General features: G+C 39.0%; 1 protein-coding gene across 4 annotated transcripts in view; it reads right to left on the minus strand.

Moving 5' to 3' along the window:
- The window catches only part of pparab (peroxisome proliferator-activated receptor alpha b), a 55,707-nt gene that overhangs the window by 5,320 nt on the left and 25,825 nt on the right, over positions 1-24,562 (minus strand). For all 4 annotated transcript variants that reach the window (XM_041795011.1, XM_041795012.1, XM_041795014.1 and 1 more), the window contains 5 exons: positions 22,125-22,376; positions 18,914-19,077; positions 14,694-14,832; positions 6,489-6,688; positions 58-511 (listed from right to left, as the gene is read on the minus strand). In XM_041795011.1, coding sequence (XP_041650945.1) covers positions 58-511; positions 6,489-6,688; positions 14,694-14,832; positions 18,914-19,077; positions 22,125-22,332 — 1,165 coding nt within the window. In that variant the 5' untranslated portion in view covers positions 22,333-22,376. The remainder of the gene's footprint in view (positions 1-57; positions 512-6,488; positions 6,689-14,693; positions 14,833-18,913; positions 19,078-22,124; positions 22,377-24,562) is intronic.

The following is a 24,562-nucleotide window of genomic DNA, read 5'->3' on the forward strand; positions in this document are numbered from 1 at the left end:
CATAAAAAATAGGAGAGTTTACATTTTATGTGAGGGATAATTTTTCTGCATCCTCACCTCCACAGCAGATAATAGCAGCCACAAACAGAGCCAGGTCACTGTCGTCCAGCTCCAGGCCGTTAAACTTCATTGCAAACTGGAACTTGGGCTCCATCATATCACTGAAAGGCCGCCGTAGGCTTTTGAGGAATTCCCGGGTGATGAAGCCAGAGCCGTATGCCACAAGAAGCCCGTCCTTGTTCATACTGGAGGCGAGCATGGCGAAGAGGGCCTCATACACGCCGTATTTCAAAAGAGTCACCTGATCATTGAGGTCCAGGCTCGAGAACCCGGGGACGGACTTTGCAAACTCTGTGAGCTCAGTGACGGTTTCCACTGACGTGCACTGGCAGCAGTGGAAAATACGAACTTCTGCCTCCCTGTCCTTTAGCATTCCCGCTGAGCCCACCATCTTTGCCACGAAGGTCTGCTCAGCCAGCTGGAGGGTCTCCATGTCATGGATGACAAAAGGCTGTGGATGGTAAAGAATGATAGACTGTTAAGAGCTTTATATTTCTACCATATTACTTTTAGCACTGACTTCTTTTAAGAGCTAGAGCAGAATTTATAATCCTTGTTCAAATCTACAGAGCCCTTACCAGTCAGACATCATCATAGACTTTCAGAGCTAGGACAAAATGCAAGCCTGACTTGGTACCTTAGTTTCCAAAAGTAGTATAGGAGGCAGAGCTTAAGGAAGCATCCACAACTTTTTTTGTCAAAGAGGCTGACACCCTCTCAAATTTTATTAAAAGACTTCTTTTCATAAAACCTATAGTTCATGTTTAGTTTTGCCTTTCAGAGTCCTGACTTGTACTGCTACAAGCTCAGACCACTGTAGGAATCAATACATCAACCTCCTGCCTCCTTCTCTCCCACTTTATCCACACTCATTTAGGCATTTAATGATTACATTAAATCTGTACTTCCTTGCTCTGTTGTCATGCATTTTCAACAGATTTCTTTTGCAGGCATCCTGCTGCCATGGACCTGCTCTACTCCATCTGCAGTTATTATGAACAGCCACACTGTTGTAAGTCCGACAAATAATCAATAATAAGTCCATTTCTACTTAGGATTTCTGCATGGTAAAAGCTTTTTCCTTGCTGCTTTTGCCCGCTTGATAGAATAGTATATAAGGTCTCTGTGTGTAATAACATTTATGTGTACAATGTGATTTTGTACTAGACAAGCAAAAATAACAGACTGATATGTGAAAGTTTGATTATAAAATGGATTTACAGTTAAAATCCAACACAGTGAGTACAGTGTGTTCTGTATTTTTGGCCTTAAGACATAAACTTGACTACATAAATATGGAAAAAGCAAAATCAGCAACAGTTGCTACATGAAACGCTGTAGTGACTGTGTTGTTTACCCATAATCTTCACCTAAAGGAGAGGCTAAGCCCCGAGCCCTTGTTGACACTTGAATATTTCCACAATGACATAATAACTCTCCTTGATCCTAGGGCTACACAATTATGAATGCTGCTCTTACAGTCAAATAATTTTAGAATGGTTTCAGCTGCAAATATTTTTGCATGAATTATAGTTATGGTCAATGCTGATATAAAGATGCTCCAGAGCAAAGAGGACTCGCAAGGGTAAACTCTGGCCATGTAAACAAACAATAAAATGATGCAGATTCATTAACATGTAAGAAGGTAAATAAGCTCCAGCGGTGGTTAATTCTGCCTAATAGGTGTTTTTTTTTAGATGTGTCATCGATTCTGCAGTGTACAGGGTACAAAACCCTAAAGAGCAGTTCAGAAGAAAGAAGTATGAGGGACATAACAGTGAGCTAATTATAAATGATACTTGCACATGACAAAACACATGATCATCACATAATTTCTATCATAATTTACAATGGATGATAAGTTGACATAATAAGCACAAAGTATATTGGAAAAAGGTTCATGTCAAACTCAAAAGGTTAAATGTAATAAACAAAATATCACAAATATTTCAGATTCTTCAGTTCCAGATCCAGCTAACCCTTGCGGTCACTCACAGTGAGTGAATAGACACAGTAGTGTTTACACTGAAATTTCATTGCCTCATTTTACCATCACTTTCACCTCAAGGGAGATATAGGTACAATGCCCACAGCCCTTGTTGACTGTTAAGATTTCCAAAACAGCATAATTACTTTTCTAGTCCTTCCAGCTTTACCCTTATGGTTGCTGGGAGGGATTTGTAAGACATTTTACCCCCTACACAGTAACTGCTGCAACACATTTCAAAAACAAGGCCTAATTAGCATTTTTTTTTTTAATGTTTTGTATGCTCCAGGTGCTAAAAAATGAGAGTGTACAGCAATGCTAGCTTTTCTGTGAGGCTGTGCCACAATGATATTAAAGCTAAACACTAATGTCTTATCTTTAGTAAGAATACTATTCAGTATCTCTGCATACTCAAATGCAGCTAGAAGAATGTCTACTGTGTGCATTACCACTGTTGGAGATTCAATTAGATAGCTATAGATTGCAAAAAAGAAAGTGTACAGTAATGCCAGCTGCTCTGTAAGACTGTAGGTACTATTATGCTTTGAGCTAAATGCTAAAAAAAAAGCAAAACAATGTTTACAGTGTTGATCATCACTATTGTAAGTCATGCTAACATTTAGATTAGCTTAGAGAACAATAGATAGCTAAAACAATAAAAGAAAGGTACAGTAGCTAATGCTAGCTGCTTCGTAAGATTACTGCTTTGAGCTAAATGCCTTATTGTCAGAAGAATAAGACTAACTGTTTAATATCTCTGTACTTCATGCTAACTCTTTGACTTGCATGGAAAGAAATAGATAGCTAAAAAGTGTACCATAATGCTAGCTTCTCTGTAAGACTTGTATTGAGCTAAATGCCAAAATGCTAGTGGAATAATGCTAACTGTTTAATATCTCTTTTGTACTTCATGCTAACTTTTTTACTAGCATGGAGAGAAACAGATAGCCTAAAAAGTGCACAGTTATGCTAGAGGAATAATGCTAAGTGTTCAAGAATATCGCTCTCAGAAGTCCTGCTCACTTCTGACGAGCCTAACTACAGGTAGCAATAAAAAAAAGTGTACAGCAATGCTAGCTGCTATATGAAGCTCTACCGCAGTTATGCTTTGCACTACCTTTATTGTAGGAGAATGTTTACTATGCTAATTTTTAGACTAGCTTAAAGGGCTAAGTAGCACTGAAAACATTTACAGCAATGCTAGCTGCTTTAGGAGGCTGTACTATGATTATGCTTTGAGCTAAATTTCAGAATTATACCATGTATTGTGCTAACTTTTTGATCGTCTTAGAGAGCTACAGTGAGTTAAAACAGAAGTTTACAGTAATGCTGACTGCGTTTTAAAGGGTCACCCTGCACAACTTTTATGCTTTTAGCTAAATGTCTATATGCTGGAAGAATTATGCTTACTGTTTAGTATCTCTTTTGGACATCATTCTAACTTTTTGACTAGCTTTTGATAGGGAACAAAAAAGTGTATAATGTTAGCTACTCTGTGAAAAGGAATGAAAATTATACTTCAAACAAAATGACAGAGAGATGTTTACTGTGCTAACTTGTTGACTAGCTTAGATGACCACAGGTAGTTCAGAAAAAGTTCAGCAATGCTAGCTGATACGTGAAGCCGCTACAGTTATGTCTTGAACTAAATCCTAATTTTTACAAACTATCTCTGTTTGAAGTCATGCTAGCTTTTTGACAAGCTTAGTACAGAAAGCAAGATAAAAAACAGGGCTATGGCAATGCTCTAAAGCTGTACTACAATTATGTTTTGGGCTAAATGGTAGGAGAATGTTTACTACACAAGCTTTCTGACTAGCTTAAAGGGCTATGTAGCAGGGAAAAAACATGTAGCAATACTCGCTGCTTTAGTAGAATGCACACAATTATGCTTTGAGCTAAATTTTAGAAATTTACAGTGCTTAACAAATTTACTAGACCACCCTAACCCCAAGCAAAGTAAGTTTTATGCCACAGCTGCCCTTAATTAACAGCATTGATAATTACCAAAATCATTTTTTATGTTTCTGCAATGGTTAATACACCAATATGTAGAAGCTCTTTAACCCAAATGATATTTTTAATGCTAAAATACAATTATTATTGTTATCCATGAATTTTCAAATTTACTGATTTACAAAAAACTGAAAAAATAGTAAAGCACATTAATATTTCTTGATTAATATGTCAAATTATAGTTATTTACTTGCATTCCTGAACATAAAAATGAGTTTTAGTGGTTGAATGTTTTGCTTGATAAATTTCTGACTTCTCTGAGAAGCCCAGTGAGCCAGCTCAAATTTGGGTGAATTCAGTTTGAAATCCCTAATTCCTGTTCAAAATGGTAAAACGTGGAGAGCTCACTGAAAATGAAAGAGTCCGCATTAAAGCACTTCATGATGCTGGATGGTCTCTGAGACAAAATGACAGGTAGTCTAATAAATTTGTTAAGCACTGTATATGTATTGCACTAACCTACTGGCTAGCTTAGAGGGCAAAAGGGTAGCTAAAAAAATAAATGTCAAGAAATAAAAGCTTTTGTGTATGACTGTACTAAAATTGTGCTCTGACCAAAATACTTAAAGAATAATGTTTGCCGTGCTAACTTTTTGACTAGCTTACAAAGCTAGGTAAAAAAAAGGGTGCAGCAATGCTAGCAGCTCTATGAGACTCTCGCTGTGTGTTCACAGGACAACACTGCTTTGGCTATCTTAGAGGGGCAGGTTCATAAAAACCTGGATTGTGCAATCTTGCTAGCTGCTCTTAGAAGTTTTGCTGTGAATATTTAGCTGAAATATCATAATTATATTGCTTGACATAGAGGAAATATAATGTGCACAGGGTTTACTGTCTGTTGAATATATGTAAGCTAGCATTGCTAGCTTCCACCTGAAGAAGCAAATATCTTTAGTCTTTGCAGGTATGTTATGTAATCCAGGTATGATCTGGCGGCACCAGGTTTAAGTTTGCATGCAAATAAAATGCACAAAATAGGTCTCTCGCATAGCATCCACACAGCTTAACATGAAAAAAATTACAAAAATGCATAGCTGTTTCCAGATAAGATATTTTTATAATAAACTTTCTCCCAGAACTAAAGAGGAAGACAAACTGACAGGATAATAAAAATAGATTTAATCTGATACAACCGTTGTTTAAATAGTTATATCCTCTAAAAAAGTCAATCTTACTCCTTTACTCAAATATGTATTTTGCAAAGTTGCCCAGAGCTACAGCAACAACCTGCATTTCTTAAGCTGCTTGTTTTCTTAAACTTAAATCACAGTCAAGACTTGACGTGTTGTCAGATTAATCAAAACACTGACACAAAACCAGTTGTGTCAGATTATAAAGCTGGCATGAATTCATTGTGCAGAAATCATAGCCAACAGTGACACATTCAGTGTTATGGCTAAATTTTTGTCCCAGACATTGAGACTGATGAGTCAAACCAGACTAGACTCTTAATTACAAGTGTTCACTGGCTCCAAATAAGTAGATGACCTAGATCTAGACTTGTTGGTGTGATTTTCAGCTAAATACAAATAAAGGATCTTCTGAATTCAACACAAGAAAGGGCTTCTCTCATTCACACCAACACTCTCAGATTCAAAGTTATGCAACATGTGAGCATCTAGGCAGTAAAATTTGTCCCCGTGTTGTGTTAAAGTCTTGTGACTCCATAGATGATCTTAAAATCAAAGATGGATTAAACAATATTTGCCTTTCTTTTTGATTGCTTGTAAATATCCACCAGATTCCCTGTATGCTCTAAAAGCACCCTTGTCCATCTATGGCTTTGATGTTCTGAAGCTGAGGAGGAATTTCGGTGTTTGACCATGGATGTGCACTTCTACTGACCTGTCCCTCTTGACCTTTTTAACACCTACACAAATCCATCCATGGAATTCACAACAGCTCTGGCCTGCAGTGTCTGACCCCCTCTTGTCGACCCCTATTTTCTGGTTGAAGGAAGGGAAATGAAAAAAAACTGCCAGCTAAAAAGGCAACTTTTGGTTAAATTGTCAACTGCAGAGCAGAGTCACAGAAGGAAACAGGCCGCAGAGGAGGAGGTAATGTGCTCAAACACTGGCTCTTTATATCATTTTGCTGCAAACAGATGTCTCCTTGTCCAACTTGTAAGTTGGCTCGCCTCTTCTGATTGAGAAAGTTATTTCTGTCATTGGCTAGCAGCTCTCACTCTCTGAGGTACTGCTGCGAGATCGTATTGAGAAATTAATTTGATTGCAAATTTTGCCTGTGCTCACACTAAGATGAAATCACTCCAAAGGGGAGCTTCAAAAGCCCCCTTCACAAGGATAAGCAGGATAAGCTGGCCTTGACCTGTGAGGAAATTTTGGTTAAAAGAACAATCACAAACACACAATCCACACTGACACACATTTTTTCAAACATCACCCCCGACTCCGAATGAACGTACAGGAGTGCTGGTCTTGCCGGTGAGGATAGTTCGGGCCTTGGCCTTGTTCATATTGAAGTTTTTGAGGTAGGCCTCATAAATCTGCCTGGCCAGTGTCTTCTGGTCGGCTAGCTGGGGGTCTTCCACCTCCCTGTCCCCTGTCACCAACTCTGCCTTCAGCTTTAGCTTCTCTGACTGGGGCATCCGGCCGAAACGGATGGCTGAGGAGAGCAAAATGGACATAATGTTAGACAAATACAGGATTTAGAAAATACAATAAAATACTGTATAACCTAGAATAAACAGTATCATTACAAACAGAAACACCACAATTGAACTGACTGAAGGGCAAAAAGCTTGATCTTCCACAAAACTATTGCACTCAGTCATTAAAGATGCTAGCGAGGATTTAATTTCCAAATTTATAGTGGCTATAAAAAGTATTCAGCCCTTGGTTGTTTTACCCTACTATTGATTTTATCGATTAATCAATGTCAATATAATGAAATGGAGATCATCAGTCACTGGTTAATCAGTATTCCTGGCTACCATTACACCATGAAGAGAAAAGGACACTCCAAACAGCTCAGAGAAGAAGGTAATCAGGTATAAGTCATGGGATGGATACATAAAAATTCCAAGGCACTGAACATCCCCCAGAGTGTTTTTTATAGGCTCTGAATACAGAGATGGTGCGCTGAAAGCCTAAGGTTATGTTTCATGTGCAGAGGCTGTTGTTGTTGGGTCCAGTCTGTGGCTCCTTTCTGACATATCCTTCCCCCACGCTCCCCAATTTTCACAGTGCTGTCACTCAAGTAAAGAAATCAAAAAAGCCTTAAAATAAATCAGAAAATATAAAATCTGCAGAGACATCCCACAAAGCACAATAAGATCCAAGGAGGCACACGACCAAATCATTCAATGCATCCAAGAAATATTAAAAACATCCAAATACAACTTTGGGTGCAGTGGAAAAGATATGTTTAAGAACAGAACCAGTAAATTAGAAAAGCAGACCTCAAGCAGTTCAAAAACTTCCTGTGCCATCTGTTTTCCTTAAATCCCAGGCCTTATTTCTCCCAATATGTTGCTCTAAGGGCAGCATTATTTCTATTGTATAATAAATAAGAACATCTTACATGCTTTATTTGCTCTGAAAGCATAATGCCATAAACAGTAAAGCTTTTCAAGACACCAAAAATGACTACTAAATCCATTTCATGACGAGAATGCTTTAATTTCAAAGTAAAAGCAGTTAGCTTCTGCTTGAATGTAGATAATTTATTTTTCAGCTTATAAAAAAGGCCAACCATAGGAGCCAGTCCTGCCATGTGACAGTGCAAGAAGCACTGACTGAATCTAATGAAAATAATCTTCAGAAGAGGGGCCAGATGGTCAGAAAAACACAGACCACTTTACCAAAAAAGGCAAAATCATCTCCTACGTCTGTTTCAGTTTTTAATACAAGCATTCAAGTTAATTCATCTTACATAAGATCCAATGCGAATTTTTTATGAGCAATAGCAGAGGTGGGATGGCACAATGTCCTGAAGAGTGTTATGATTATCTCAGTGTGGTGTTAGGTAGCTGTCAGTCATAATGACTGGAGACATGGCACAACAGCAGCTTGGGATGGATGAATCCTGGTGTTTAAGCGTTGTTGATTCAAAGGTGGTCAGTGCCTACAAAATTAACTTTTCTGCTTGAACACATTTCCCTGTATCTGCTTACACAAAAATTCAATGTTCTACTAAGACACACAACACCAGCTTTCAGAAACTGGAGACTATTGTAAAATATGGTGTTAACATTTATTTGAAATTATCATTAAAAAATGTGCAAATTAGGGGCGGTGGCAGCCAAGTGGTTATGTCTCTACGCCTTATTTGCAAGACTCTGTGGCTCCTTTCCTGCACGCCACGGTAGAGACTACTGGACAAAGTCTGAGTGCTGTTGCCTGCTGGGTTTGTGAAGGGGGCTTTTAAAGCCAAACCACAGCAGATGCCATGTTGAAAATGCTGTTTCAGTGGGTGCTGGTGTAGCTCAGGTGGTGCGCAGGCAGCCATAATCAGAGGCTTTGGCCCTCAATGCACTTCTCACAAGATCCCACTTTGACCAGCTTTTTTCCCTTTCTAAACCAAAACTTGCTGCTTTATTACTTTTGTGGCCACTTTTTACCCATTTTTGCCATGCTTAGAACACTTTTTACCACCAATTGTTGCTAATTGCTAAGACTAATTTTTTTAACCACATTTCACCAATATTGCCTATAACCCCTCTTTTTTTAACACACACTCATCTTTACCACCCATTTTTGACGCTTTTTTGCTGCTTTTGACACATTTTTGCCAACTTTTGTCTTATTTTGAAATTATTTCATTATTTTTCCCTTATACTATTACAATTCTTTTTACTTTATTCTCTGGTCTCCTGATATTTGTGCACATCATGGCTTTGCTATGAAGCCTAACATTATTTTTGAATGGTTTAGTCAATAGTAACAATAATAATTACTTTATTTATATTACACTTTTCAGTCACAAAGTTTTTCACAAGTCCAACAAACAAATCCAACAAAGGTAATGAAAAAACATATATTCAAAACTACAGAATTAAAAAAAATATGAATTAAAAAAACATCTTGAAATAAAATAAAAATCTAAAACATCAAAATATTAGTAAAAACAAGTAAAAGTACATTTAAAAAGCAGAGAAATTATTTAAGAGAAGGCTAATCTAAAAAGGTGTGTGTTTAAGAGCTCATTGAAAGGAGATCAAGTCTGAGACTTTCAGGTAAATTATTCCAAAGGGTTTGAGCCCTAATGTAATAATGTGTCCATCTACCTTGTTACAAACCAAAAAAGGAAATTCTGTTTGAAGAAAATTGGTTTACATTTTGAAAATGTAATTTACTTTGGCAGAAATAAATAAATACGATTTTTTTTTTGTTTCTTTGATATGAGTGATTATCATTCACGTTGAATATAAAACATGATTGTCACAGTTTAACCTTACAATGGACCATGATTTTGCTGACCCCCATGGGACCCCCAATTGGAAGCAGCCTAGAAAGCTTTCCCCTTTACCCCCACCCCCCATGTTAGGTAATCCAAGCTGTTTATAGTGGAATTGATTTAAAATAATACTCACTCTTTGCCTGACCATCCAGATACACTTTTTCTAAATAAATGTACTTTGTTCATATGCAAACATGATATAACCTTCATGTGTCAAAGCATCACACAGAAAGACTAGTACATATTTTCCATACAAATTAAGCATAAATAGTTCAAAACAAGAAGAACAGAAGCAAAATCTGTCCTTTCCATTAAGACGAGGATTAAAATACTTTCCTTTTTTTTTGCACAACCATGTCAGAAAATTCTGAACGAACATGAGAGATAACTGCATTAAAAGGTGTTTGAAGTGTGTTTCAACACAACATAAGTTGTTGTTCTACGGGAGGATGCTGGCATCTTTCAGACGGCCTGATCTCATTTGACTAATGAGATTAGAGATGAACTGTTTTTAACCCCTCCTCACCAGTTTAAATGGGCATAAGCTGATGCACACTCTCATAAACACACACACACAAACACACAAACATACACAAATCCTGAGCAGCTAACTTCCAGCTGCACCTACCGCCTGCGTTTTAAGAGACTATAAAAGCACAAAAAGGAGATCTGATTTCCTTGTTTTTTCCCTAAAATGCCACCCACTGCTGAAACAGACCCAGGCCGGCTGAGCGGGGACTGGGCAGTGGCGGGATACGGAGCGAGCAGACAGCATGAGGGCCCATTAGATTACTGCTCACAAAGTGGATGGAGCGTCTGAAGCTGCTAAAGCCGAGCAGCGGATGCCTGGGCAGGAGCCAAGTCTAATTAAGATGAGAGGAAGTGAGTGATGTTAAGCCAAGCATAAGTCCTAAGAAGTAGTGTGAGGGGATGAGTCTGAGTCCAGAGGGGAGGGGGCTGAAGATGGTAGGGGGGACAGTCTGTCAATCCACCAAGTCATCTGTTTTAACGGCTGATTGGTGGAAGAAGATTCAAGACTTCAAAGGTGTCATCTGTCACACTTCAGGTTAACAAAAACCACTCCATGACTGTATGGTGTCAGTGCATGACATAGGTAATATCAGTATATGTACTGTATATCAGTATAACAATCAATGATGAGGTAATTTTAGGCTGTTTCATTTCATTGCTGGAATAATTTGTGTGTATTGTGATACTAACAAACTCTGAAACTAAGGGTGCATTCACACTAGGGCCCTCCATCCCATTATCCTCCTGGCCGGCACTCATAATAACTACTCGCGCCAAGACAACTGTGGCTGAGCATGGATATATCAATGCACTCAAGTATGACGCAAGTTTGAAAGAAGCAAAGTCTCAAAGCCAGCACAATGGAAAAATACACAGATGTGGCTTTTACTTTACTTTTACATTCCACTGTTGTTTAGAATAATCATTGAGAGAAACAGTCATGTGGATCGTCCGTCATGATACAAACATATCGTATTGTATCATAACATACTGTATTGCATATCATATCGTAACAGACGACATCAAATCGTTAAGTATCATACAGTATTTTATCGTGATGTTTCATATCACGAGGTATTGTAACTTATTGTATTGTATTATATCCTTACATATTGTATTGTAACGTAACGCATTGTAATATATGGCATCGTAATGTATCGTATCGTAACAAAACGCATCGTATTGTAACCTATTGTATTGCACGTAACGTATCGTATTGCAAAGTATTGTACTACATAATTTTGTATTGTATAGTATTGTATCACAAGTATCATATCGTAAGTAACGTATTGTATCTTATCATAACGTATCCTATCCTCACGTATCGTATTGCAACGTATTGTGGCATATCATTTTTGTAACGTACTGTATCCTAACATATCAAATCATAAAAAGCACCGTATCGTATAGACACGTATCGTATTGTAACGTATCATATCCTAACTTATCGTAACTGTAACGTATAGAATCATAATGCATTGTTTTGTAACGCATCGTATCGTAATGTATCATGTCGTAACGTATCATCACTGTATTGACTCGTTGTGTATCATATCACAATGTAATGTAACATTCTCTATCATATATTCTTTTATATCGCATTGTATTGTAACGTATTGTATGGTATCATGTCGTAACCTGTTGAAACATATCGTATCATAACATATTTTATCATAAAGTATTGTATTGTATTGTATCGTAATATATTGTCTAACGTATCTTATCTTACAGTAATGTAGGAGCAACCTGGCACCACAATTTCTTTGGATCTTCTTTTGGATTGATAAAGTCCTAATCTTAAAGTATCTTAAATTGTGCTTCATATAAATACAATGCATAACAATTTTGTGTTATTCAAACAAATAGAGGGTATGAATCACTGTACTAAACTGGCAGTAATTTCATGTCCAATAAAGCCAAAACTGCTGAACTTAGCAATGAACATCTACTGTCTTCAGGTTCTGCAGTGAAATGGATCGGCAGTCAATACAAAAAGAGGGACAAAGCTCCAAAATTAGCACTTCTGCTGTCCTGTAGACCTCGAAAGATCAGGTTTCTCAGCTCTCAAATCTCCTTCCTCCCCCTCTAAGGTTACATTTAGACCAATGAAACTTAATACAAATATACCGTAAGAGGAAGTACAGCTGACAGGGATACTACAACTGCTGCTGAGCTTTAAGGTGCGTCTGTATATTCATCAGGATCAAGGCTGTGTCTTAAGCTAGCCACTGAAATCAGTAACCTCACTGCCACCAGTATGGAATATCTGCAAAGTGTGCACAGTCTATATGTAAACCCTCTGATTGCAATGACCTTTTGACTTTTAGAAAGATACTCTGATGGACCACAAAAGGAGTGGCAGCAAACCCACACAAAGAGGGCTTTTTTTTTTAACAGTCAGTATGCTGACATTGACTAGGGGTCAGAATGTCACATTGTATGTTTGCAAAGAGCAAACAATGTTCAGCAGAAAACTTCGACTCTGAGCTCGATAATTCTTTGAAAGACAAGGTGAGGTTAAAAATATCTGACAGAAGAAAGGAAATATTTAGGATGTCAAGATGCTGCATGTGACAGTAAAGATAAAAAATTTTACTTGTGATAAGGTGGCAGACGTGGAGGATGGACTGATAATCACAGAACAAAAAAAGTCAGCTGTGTTCTACTAGGGCTGGGTATTTCCTACAGATACCGTACATTTCACAATACAGAGGCCAAGATACAGTATGATGTGTATCACGATCTGGGATAATAGACATGCCATTATAAACATGTCCTAGAGAGAGTTCACCACAACAGCTGCAAGGTATAACACTTAAATTCAGACCCTTTAGAGAGCTGAGTCAATTAGGTCTATTTATAATAACTATCAAGTGCAAAACAGTAATAATATTTCTAAACTTGAAATGGCCCTCTTTGTCATCTATTTTGATGTTGTCATACTTTTCATACAATATTGTGGTTTCACTTTTCTATAAGCCCACTTGCATTTGTAAAATTGATGTTTTTCTTTACTTCTGCATAAATGGGATTTTAATGGCATTACTCATAGTCCTCAGTTCTTGGTCCTTCTGATCCTGCTTAGCTGTTGAGTGAAATTTTGGCTTAACATCATCATTCAGTGCTGGTTGGGACGACATAGTCTAGCCTGAGTCAAACACTTCCGTAAATAGGAGAATCTCATCTTTCACTTCCCTCCTTTGTTGTCATCCCATGTGATTCACTGCTGGAGTTAAAGGGCCAAAAGAGAGTAATGGGCACATGTCATCACCTCTCACTGTGGGCCCTTGGATGAATCTGTCAATGTGCGCATATCTAATTGGTTGAATCATTTGTCCATAATCTTTTGCCAATCAGTTGTCACCCTGGAATGTATGGAAGCCTATTTCTGCCAAATAAAAAAAAAGTGAAAGTAAGGCAATTCTTGAAAAAAAAAATCTTAAGTCATAATTTATAAAAAGTCATAATTATGAGATAAAAATTTTGAGGTAAAATGTCAATTTAAACTTTAGATCTCATAATTTCAACTTTGTATCTCATAATTATGACTTAGGATTTTTTTTTTTTAAATATCCTAACTTCCACATCTTTCTTTTGGAAGTGGCAGAAATTGGCTTCCATAGAAATCCCTAAGGCCCTCCCTATCACAGTTTTTGTGGAGAGGCAAGGCAAGAGACTGAAGCGAGAGCAGAGAATTAGACCTGCTGATCTCCAATGATGGCAAAGCGAAGCTGAAGTCATTATTCGGCCTCGTTTATCTCATATTTGAGACATTTGATGAAAAAAGAATGACAAACAACATTTATGCTCAAAAAACGATATGACAAAATTTCTCATTAGACCTGTTTTCTGCACTTAACTAATATGTTACTCATATGTTCCACTACTTTTGTGAAGCTTAAACTTTGGTAAATCTATTTCAAGCACCAAAACAATTCATCCACATGAGTGAAGGTCTGTTTTCACAAGAAAATCAAAAATTTTCAAAGATCTGATTTCAAAATTCAGCATTTGGTCTAAATTAAGACTTTACACAGTCTTCTATATATACATAAAGCTGAGAATGTCCTGAAAATTCCGATATAAAACGCTTGGGTTTTGTGTTATTTACAAGTACCTTTAAAAGGTGAGTTATGAAGCATCGTAAAAATTGAGGAAATACCCTTAGACCTCAGAGGGTTAACGCTTTTAGGTGACTGGAAATAACACAATGAACAGGACTTGGCCTGTCATTCCCCTTCTTGTGCACATATCTGCACCACAAGGGTTCAGTGAGTTCAGCTATTGCGTTTCAATATGACTACAGCTCGGCAGAAGCTGCAGCATGCACACATAGCTGGAGCATGCTGTGCATGAGCACAGATTTGCTTTAACTGCAGTAGACAAAAAAATTGCAGCTGGTCAAAATGTGTAATGGTTTTAACTTAAAGGAATCAGTCTCACAGCCTGCATTAGTCTTCAGTTAGTGACTTGCCTTAACATGCAACTCAACACTCACCTATGGTGTTCTGTTACTTACGTGTGCTAATTATGTGTGTACGTGCTTGCTCAATCTTTCTTGGCATCTGCATAAGTGTGCTAGTAGTGTGTGTTTACAAGTAACAAGAGCCACGCATGAGTGTATGTGTGTTCTCGACTTGACATGGTGCCCAGACCTGCCCCGCCCTGCAGCACTCACCGTTGTGGGACATGCCCACTGACAGGCACTTCTGGAAGCGGCAGTATTGGCACTTGTTACGATTCTTCTTTTGGATTTTGCAGCGGCGTTCACACTTGTCATATTCCAGCTTCAGACGGATCGTCCGCCGGAAAAAACCCTGCAGGAACAGAGGAGAGAAATAAAACCATTAAAATGTAGATATTGCACAATAAAGACCTAGATAGCAGAAATCTACTTTCATTTGTACAAAGGAGACATGGAAACTTTAGACTGGTATTAAGCCAATAACTGAGACTGGAGAAATATCATTGTTATGAAACCAGCTTCATGGTCCAGAGAAAAATATTGACCAACTCTTTGTAAAGAAAGAGCCATTAGAAAAGCAATTATTTATTCTCCTAGGATGTTGTTGGACAATAATAGAAACAGTTTCACCATCAGTCTCCCCCTCTTAAACCTTAACAAAAAGAAGCATTTAACTGTTGCAGAGACCAAATGCACCACATAGCGTGTTTGTGGTAGAGCTGAAGCTCATACATCATGGAGCTGGGAATTGCCTAATAACACCTTTATTCAAACAAAAGTGCACTTTTATCCAAATTTATCCATCATCTTGCTAGAAAAATCATTATCTTGGAAAGGCAAAAAGCCACACAATGCAAAACGACACATGACAAAATGTTTACATTCTGACTGACTTGCAAATGAGTGTTAACCTCACACATCCAAGTTGATCAATATTTAGTTTGAGAGAGCGTTTTTAATATGGCATCCATAAAGGAAAGGAAGGGAGTAAATTACAGGAAAGGGTTTAAGGGGTCATCTAGACTGCACATCATGAGCTTTACAGAAATAAACTAAGATGCCACAGGTCTATCGAAATTTATTTGCAAACATTTGTGATACAAAATGAATCATTGCACTTTTGCAATAAGGCGGTTAGACATGACAGTTCCCCGCTGGATATTTAACTGTCAGTTATATCATTAGAAAGTGGAGGCGTTTAGGAACAACAGCAACTCAACCACAAAGCAGAAGGCAACGTAAAATCACAGAGCGGGGTCAATGACTGCCAAGGTGGATGAAGTGAAAAAGTCACCAACATTCTGCTGATTCCAGAGCTGAAGAGCTCTGAACTTTCACTGGCATTAAAGCATAACAGCCCCATGGAATGGGTTTCCATGACTGAGCAGCTTTATGCAAGCCTCACATCACCAGAGCTGATGCCAAGCGTTGAATGGAGCTGTGTAAAGCACACCAACACTGGACTGTGGAGCAGTGGAAACGAGGTCTCTGGAATTATGAATCACGCTTCCCTGTTTGGCATAAATGAATGAGTCTGGGTTTGGTGGATGCCAGGAGACATTACCTGCCTGAGTACATTGTGCCAACCATCCTAGGCCCTTTTCTATTCCAACATGACTGTACCCCAGTGCACAAAGCAAGGACTATAAAGACATGGTTTGATGATTTCAGGGTGGAAGAACTTGACTGTCCTGCACAGAGCCCTGACCCCAACCCCAGCAGGATGATCTGGAACAGAGATTGCGAGCCAGGCTTTCTCCTCCAACAACAGTGCCTGACCCCTTAAATGCCCTACACAATGACTGGGCACAAACTCCCGCAAAAACACTGCAAATCTTCTGGGAAGCCTTCAAAGAAGAGTGTAAGCTCTGAGAGCTGCAAAAGGGAGCCAACTCCATTTTAAATATTTGAGTACAATGTCATTACAGTCCCTGTTGGTGTAATGGTCAGGCGGACAAATGCTTTGGTCCATAAAGTGTCTCATTGCGACATTACAAAAGACTTGATTGAGAAATGCTGACATCAGCTGATCCACGTCATGTTGCAACAATACAGACTTCGCCATTATCTCACCTTCGGCCCCTCATAGGTCACTACCGATAGATGGACTTTTAATGACCCTCTCCTAAAGCTAAACAAATTTACCTTGACTTCTGTGATAACCTGATGTTCTACAGTTTTACAGCATTATGACTTCAACTTGTAAAGGTCACATGGCTTCAACCCTACCCTTTGGAGCAAGCGAGGCCTTTGTCCAGGGTAGATCATTTTATTTTGTATCCATGCACGGACGCAGAGTCGCAGGGACACAGTTAATAAATAAAAGTGGCACTCCGAAAAAGAATCTCTGGTGGTGTTACTGTACAAATTCACAAGTTAGTAAGCTACTGCTGCTGCTAGTATGTGAATGTTTATGTAACAGCATGCTGGCATGAATTTATGTATCACTTTCTGACATTTAGACTCCCACCATTCTCCCACTGAATTTTCAGTGAGGATGTGTGGAAAAGAATTTAGATCCTGTAAATGCTTCACATTTTTCTTTAATGACCAAAGTAGAATATAAAAAACACATAAGTAAAAAAAAAAAAAACCCTCACACACCTTAGGTTACACTATCTTTGCCCTTCTGTGCCTCCTAAAAACAGCCTCGGGTTGTTCTTCAACATGATTGGTAAACAATTAACTGAAAGATTACTGAGCAACGTGTGACGACAACGCATGATATTTGCAATGCTTTTGGGACTTATCTTAAGTCACAAGATGCAACCCCTCTGCATTTGACCCAACTTTCTTCAGTGTAGCTCTTGGAAATATGAGTCATTGTCTTGAAGATATGTGATGTTTAGAGAGAAGGCTGTTTGTGACTACTGGCTTGTTTGCACTTGAGGGTTGGTGACACGTGGAGGAGAAAATATTGACAGAAATATTGACAAGGAAAGAGAAAGCTGTAGCTGAAATGAAAAAAGACTCCAGTTGTCACTCTGATTAGGGGAGAGTGGGGTGAGTTGTGCCAGTTTTTACTCAAAGTGGCTTTAAAGTGAGGCCATGACAGTAATGCCTCCAACTTAAGTACGCACATATATTTCAGGATGTGGTGCATTCCTGGGAACAATAACTTTGGATCTGAAATAAACTGTTTAAGAAATATAGCTTTCAGAAAAAAAGTGGTCTCGTGGCACAACTTGCCCCCGGTGTGGGGTAAGTTGTGCCTTTGGTTAGACTATGTTGGGGTAAATTGTGCCAGTGATTATTGAAGATTATTGAAGTAAAACAGAACATTTTAATCTCATAAACTGTAATGCTGTATAAAAGCAAGACAAATTCAATACAAAATTACTCATTTAGGGTTTATTTAGATTTAAACGAATGGCATAAGTCATATTTTCTAGTTTTTGGGATAACACAAAAAACTTAAATACACAATATATTTCAGGCAAAAGGGCTTTGGCAATAGATTCCTGTTGAAATACAGTCTGTCAGTTATGCAACATATATAAAAAAAGTGATTTAGGCCAATTTCTGAACATCTCATTGTGACTTAGGCCACTTAAAAACTGAATAAACTGCTCTTTAATAACATAGTGCAAACTCAAAACTGAAATCAGTGTTAGCTAAATTAAATAAATGGCAGGTACATCAAACACTGATAAGGCATGTCCATCTCCTCACTTCTCCAGCTGTTTTTGGTCCTTCTTTGTTGGGTACTAGGTGTGTAGGTCTGGGTGTGTGATTGTGTGGATTTGTTAGGGTAGGTGTGTTGGTGTGTGGGACTGGGTGTGAGGGTCTGGGTGAGAGGGTGTGTGGGTTAGGGTCTAGGTCTGGGATTTATGTGTCTGGGTGTGTAGGTCTGCATGTGTGGGTCTGGATTTGTGGGTATTTGGGTCTGGTTGTGTGGATGTCACGGTTTGGGTGTGTCTGTGGGTCTGGGTTTGTGGATGTGCCACTGGCACAACTTAACCCAGGCCCTTTGGCACAAATCACCCCAGCCCCACTATTTTGAAAAAGTAGCATGATCCAGCAGTTTAGAGCTAACATCACGCTAACTGTATAGACTCATTGTGTAGCCTACTAAAGCACTAAAACATGTGTGAAATGTTTTCAAACTTGTCTATAATTGTTCAGACATAACAATAAAAAAAACTTGATCATAGAAACTTTACTTTGAAAGGCAAAAAACAGTTTTTTCAGCTAAAATGGGCTTACTTCTCATGCATGTGTCTGTCTTTTATGCAGGATGAGTAAAATGGATGGCTCTTCAAAAATATGTGGTCACATGACCAATTCTTTCTATGGTTTTCTTGAAAGAAGGGGTGGCACTAATTCCCCGCTGGCACAAATCCCCCCACTCTCCCCTACTTGTCCACAGCTTGGACGAGGAAACTCCTCTGTTTATCTGTTAAAGTGTACAACACGTGTAATTTTGGTCTCACCTTGCAGCCCTCGCAGGCGTGGACTCCGTAGTGGTATCCTGAGGCGCGGTCTGCACAAACTCGACACTCCAGGTTAAGCGATGTAGAGGAAGATGAGAAGTCGTCCTGGCTTGCTGCCACCCCATAAACAACTGATGACGGGCTGGAAGCTGGCGTCAGGGCATCTAAAAACAAAGACACATCTGTGATTAAAATACTGATAATTAAAACACAAATCAGCAACCAAAACCACTAACAGACATGTCTAAACATTATATATTTTTATCTCATTGTCAATTAATCCCATGAAAAGACTAAAACTAGCAACTACTTCACTTAACAAATCAAGATTTCTTTCTTCAATGCACAAGGCTGATCCAGTCAAAACAAAGCATGTTAGTCCTGAGCACCAGAGCATTGCGGAATGATCATATCTGATCTGGAAGTGGGTTCAAACACATTGTATTTCATATATGACTTTGCCGACGTTGCCGACGACGCTCTGTTGAAGCACACTTTGCATGACCATAATTGCATGACTGTTTGTGTTATCAGAAAAATTCAAACAGTGTCTGAAAGCTAAGAAACTGTGCTTCCAAGCCAGCATGTGGTTATTACTGTAATTTCCCCTTTTCTCACTAAGAATCTAGCATAAAGTTCCCCTGTTTTTTGTGTTTTTTCATTTTAAACTGTTAAAACACTCTTAACATGCAGTAAAATGTGTTTTATCCATGTTAATTATTTGTCTGTCGTCGAGTTATGATTATAAGGGTTTTCTCCGTTTTTTTTAAACTTATTCGGCTGGGAGCTCCTCGTTTTAGCTGTCTACAGTCTCATTTACAAACCGGAAGTCCCAACATGCAGTAAAATGTAAATAACTGCCATATATTAAAAGTTCTAAGTATTGTGGAAAAATGGGCAAAAGCATGTACTCACAGGACATTTTTCTGGGCCTTTTATGGTTAAAATAAGAAAAGAGTCCAGAAACTCAGGTTTTAAAGGGTTAACTGACAAGTATAATAGTACAGGGTACAATAAACTTCACTGTAGCACTGAAATTCCATGGATGGGATGAATCTTTGTCTTTATTTTGCATTAAAATTCTGATACATACATTTTATACCTGTGATGGGGTAACACATGACAAAGTAATCTGTCTGTGCACTCAGCTCCCATGTCTTTTTTCTTGTAAGGTTTGTGATTCAAGTAATCCATCTTCAATTACTCTTTCATATAAGTAATCCATCCATCTATCCATCTTATTCCGCTTATCCGAGGTAGCAGGCTGAGCAAGTCAACCCAGACATCCTTTTCCAACTCCTTCTGGGGGATCCCAAGGCGTTCCCGGACCAGACAGGACATATAATCTCTCCAACACATTCTGGACAGATGTGCCTGGAAGACCTCCAGAGGGAGGCGCCCAGAAAGTACTCTGATCAGATGCCCAAACTACCTCCCTCGATGCAAAGGAGTAGCAGCTCTACTCTGAGTTCCCTCCTCACCCTATTTCTAAGGCTGAGCCCAGCCACCTCCGGATAAAACTCATTTTGGCCGCTTGTAACTGCGATCTCACCCTGTAAGTCATTACCAAGAGTTCATGACCATAGGTGACATAGGTGGGAGGTAGATTGACCAGTAAATTGAAACCCTTTCGGCTCAGCTCCCTCTTCACCACAACTGTCCAGCACAATGCCCACAGTGCTGCTGATACTGCACCAATCTGCCTCTCGATCTCACGCTCCCTTTTACCCTCACTCCTGAACAAGACCCAGAGATACTTGAACTCTTTCCCCTGAGGCAGAGACTCACTCCCCACCTGGAGGGAGCAATCCACCACTTTCCTGAAAGAAAACCATGGCCTCAGACTTGGAGGTGCATACAACATATAAGTAATAAGTAAGTCCTTCATGACAAAAAACTTCTATATTGTCTTGTCCCTTTGGTTGCTACTACAGAAACAAGCATCTGCACCAGTTGGCATGTAGCTGTATGCCAGTAGAAGCACGGCTCATGGATTAAGTAAGAGAGACTGCAGAGAGGAAGGCATTATGATGTGGAAGATAGGGAGAAGAACAGAATCACCAAATGTAAGCCTGTGCTGTACTTTCAGTGAGGCATGCAGCATTATTTATCTTTCTTCTGGCAAAAAACTGGCTTAATATTGGCCTCTGCTTAAAAAAAGACAATCTGTTCCACCAGAACAACTCTTAACTCAGAGGTTTCACCATGCCGCCTGCAGTGTACCTTCTGTCACAGTCATAACAGCGTTGGAGTAGTATTACCACTCTTACTCATGGATGGCAGGTCATGGGGCTTGACAAAGGTTGCCAAAAAGTTTTCAGTTTCCACCATGGGCAAGCATGGTTAGTGAACAAAAAGCCAAGATGAAAAGGTGCTAAACAATGGCTCTAAGTCAGGCCACATGAGTTGGCTGAGAGATTCCAGAATGGGGAAAAGCGGCATTTTAAAGCAGATCTGAAGTTGCGTTCCTGCCTGCTGCAAGTTTAAAGAAAAGTGAGGAAGAGGAAATGAGTGGTTCTTCTTCTGTCTCGCTGTTAACACCCCCAAACACCAATAAATCTGAAACACCTCCTTGCCGCCTTTTTCCATGACTTCATTAAATGTTTACGTGATGCCTTCTCCTGCTCTTTTCTCCTTTCTTGTTTTCATTCACTCCCTCTTTTCTTCCATTATATATTTATCTCCTCACATTGTTCACAGCTTCTTCACTTGTTGCATAATTTGGAAGTAAGCGTAAATTTCCTCAGATGCCCCATGTGACTTTTATTCAGGAGGAAACGCAGCAGCAAAATGGATGTTTCCTGAGCGGCGGTGCATGGCGCCTGAGGAATGTGAGGATTCCTCAATGGTTATGGGGCGAGGAGAAGGGTAAAGGAGGACAGAGAGGTGAAATGCAGGAAAGAGAGGTGGGTAAACTGGGAGAAAGGGGAGGAAAAAGCAGGAAATATGAAAGGAATTGGCACAAAATGAGTGGGAAAACAGACAATGAGAAAATTAGGACAAAACAGAGGAAGGTTAGCATAGAGGAACAAGGGATTAAAATGTGGGACAATATAGGTACAGAAAGAGCTGTTACAGCAGCAGATAAATATGCCATAGTGTATGTCCACTCTGAAAATTAGAGAGGTTTAGCTAAGGGGAAACTGTGGTTCCTATGTTGTTATTTTATGTACAGTTAAAGATATTTAATTGAGTGATATTGAGTGTTCACCTAGTACAGTAGAACCTTCAGAACCGTTACTGGACGACTGGTACTCGGGGACATCGAAAGAGCTGAGGGCATCATTGTCAATGGACTGCGAGATGTCCTGGAGCTCCTCCATGCCGCCCATGAATTCGTCATCGACGCACAGGGGGCTGCCCAGCATCGAGTCCTCCAGGGGCGAGGGGGGATGGTAGTGGCTCTCCATATCGACCATAGCGGTGGCGGAGGAGCGGGCTGCCGGCACTCTTACACATCAGACTGGGGACAACAGGACACAAGAAAGGTGAAGGGGGGGAAAGCCAAAAGGTCAATGAGGCTAAATGGAAATAAAAAGTGACAGAGAGGAAAACAAGGCGATAATTCGTTTCTTGGGTCACCTCTGTTAGAACTGCCAGAGGCAAAGAGTTGGCCTTCATGTTTGCTGCTCTTTGAGGTTCAGATACAGTAATGCTGTGTGCTTGTGCTACAGAGGCTCGCCAACATGGCTAACACAAGCTGGTGAAAAATGAAGCCAATGTAGAAGTTCCAACTGCAGTTTATCTAGCGTCCCTGCTGAATAAAAAAATTCTACAACTTGTACACTTGATTATACAGTACAAAGGCTATGAGTTCTGCATAATTATTGGTGTGACTGATGGGAATGTTGTAGCGGTTTGCTCGAGCTTTTTATCTGCCACAAGGTTGACCAGAAGTTTGTTTGAGACAGCATTTCCAATATGGCAACTTCCATTGTTAGGCATCAAAAGTCTACTTCAGAAACTAGTGGGTGACATCACTGAGACTATGTCCATGTTACATTAAATCTATGGGCTAACATAGCAAACATGGCCAAAAATTATGTTTACCAAATATAATTATTCATTATCTGAGTCTAGCATGTTATCCTTTTAACAATAGAGAGCCACCGTACAATGGTCCAGGAAATTAAGAAAGGCTTTCATCAAATGTGTGCAACGTTTAGGTATTCACAGTAACAGAAAACAGAAAATTCAGTCGCCCAGTATGAATAAGTATAAGCCATTAAGCATGTAGGATCTGGGTCATTAACCAATTCTTTTGCTGTTCTTAAAGCATTAGTTGAACCAAATTGATCCAACAGTGGCAATAGTAAAGTCAGGGGTTCAAGACAAATTAAATTTCTTATGGCTATCCAATCTGTTAAAAAGGTGTTCAGACATGTCATGTAAAAACACACTTAACGCTACAGGAAAGGTAAATCCCATAGGTCTTTGGGGTATAGCTTCTTATAACCATAAATATTTGATTTAACAAAACTCTTGGTAAAAACTCTTGTAAAGTTTTGGGATCATTTACAGGATAAGAAAACACATGTGTTGGTACAAGGAGATAGGTCCATCCTCTGGGAACCATAAATTGCTATTTCTGTGGTAAACAAACCAATAAACACTATATGGACAGGAGTATTCAGCCACCTGACCATTACACCAACAGGATCTATAATGACATTGTGTTCAAAACATGTACTTTATTATGAAATTAGCCCTGCTATTGCACCTTTAACAGCCACCAATCTTCTTGGAAGGCTTTCCACAAGATTCTGGAGTGTTTCTATGGGAATGGTACCCAGTCATTCTGTAGAGCATTTATGAGGTCAGGTACTGATGTTGGACGAGACGGACTGGCTCGCAATCTCTGTTCCAGTTAGGGTTGAGGTCGGCCTCTGTGCAGGCCAGTCAAGTTCTTCAACACCAAATTCATCAAACCATGTCTTTAATAATCCTTTCTTTGTGCACTGGGGGACAGTCATGATGGAATAAAAAAGGGCCTTTAATCCTGCTCTGTGATTTTATGTGGTCTTACACTTTGTGGCTATATTGCTGTTGTTCCTAAATGCTTCCACTGTCTAGTAATATTACTTTCAGTTGACTGTAAGTGACCCATTTTGTATCACAAATGTTTGCAAATGGTGACTGCATGGCTAATCCTTGATTTTGTACATCTGTGGCAACAGGTCTGATTGACTTTAATTCAATAATTAAGATATATGGTCAAATACTTTTGTCTATAGAGTGTATCTTGAGATATATTAGCCTAGGGATTAACATTGTGAACCAAATGATCAAATGGGAATTACAGAAGTTATTTCGGTGCAGATCAAAACTGTGTTCCTAAAAATAAACAGAGACTGGCATCAGTAAAGCTACATATTTAATAACTGGAAGAAAATTTTGGTCCAAATATAATGAAAAGTTGAAATCCTTCAAACATAAGAAAATTTGAAACACTGAAAGTTTCATCCATTAAGTAATTTGAAATACTGTTTTTTTCAACATCTCATGCAATATTTCTTGAGATATGGGCAAAAACTGTAGTCCAAACACTACACGAACATTCATAAAGCCACATTGCTAACATAGCTAACAACTGATAACATCCTAACATCAACACTACATGGGTAATAAGTTGTTATCTTTCAGTGTAGA

The sequence above is a fragment of the Cheilinus undulatus genome, linkage group 9, assembly GCF_018320785.1.
Source record: "Cheilinus undulatus linkage group 9, ASM1832078v1, whole genome shotgun sequence".
NCBI lineage: Eukaryota > Metazoa > Chordata > Actinopteri > Labriformes > Labridae > Cheilinus > Cheilinus undulatus.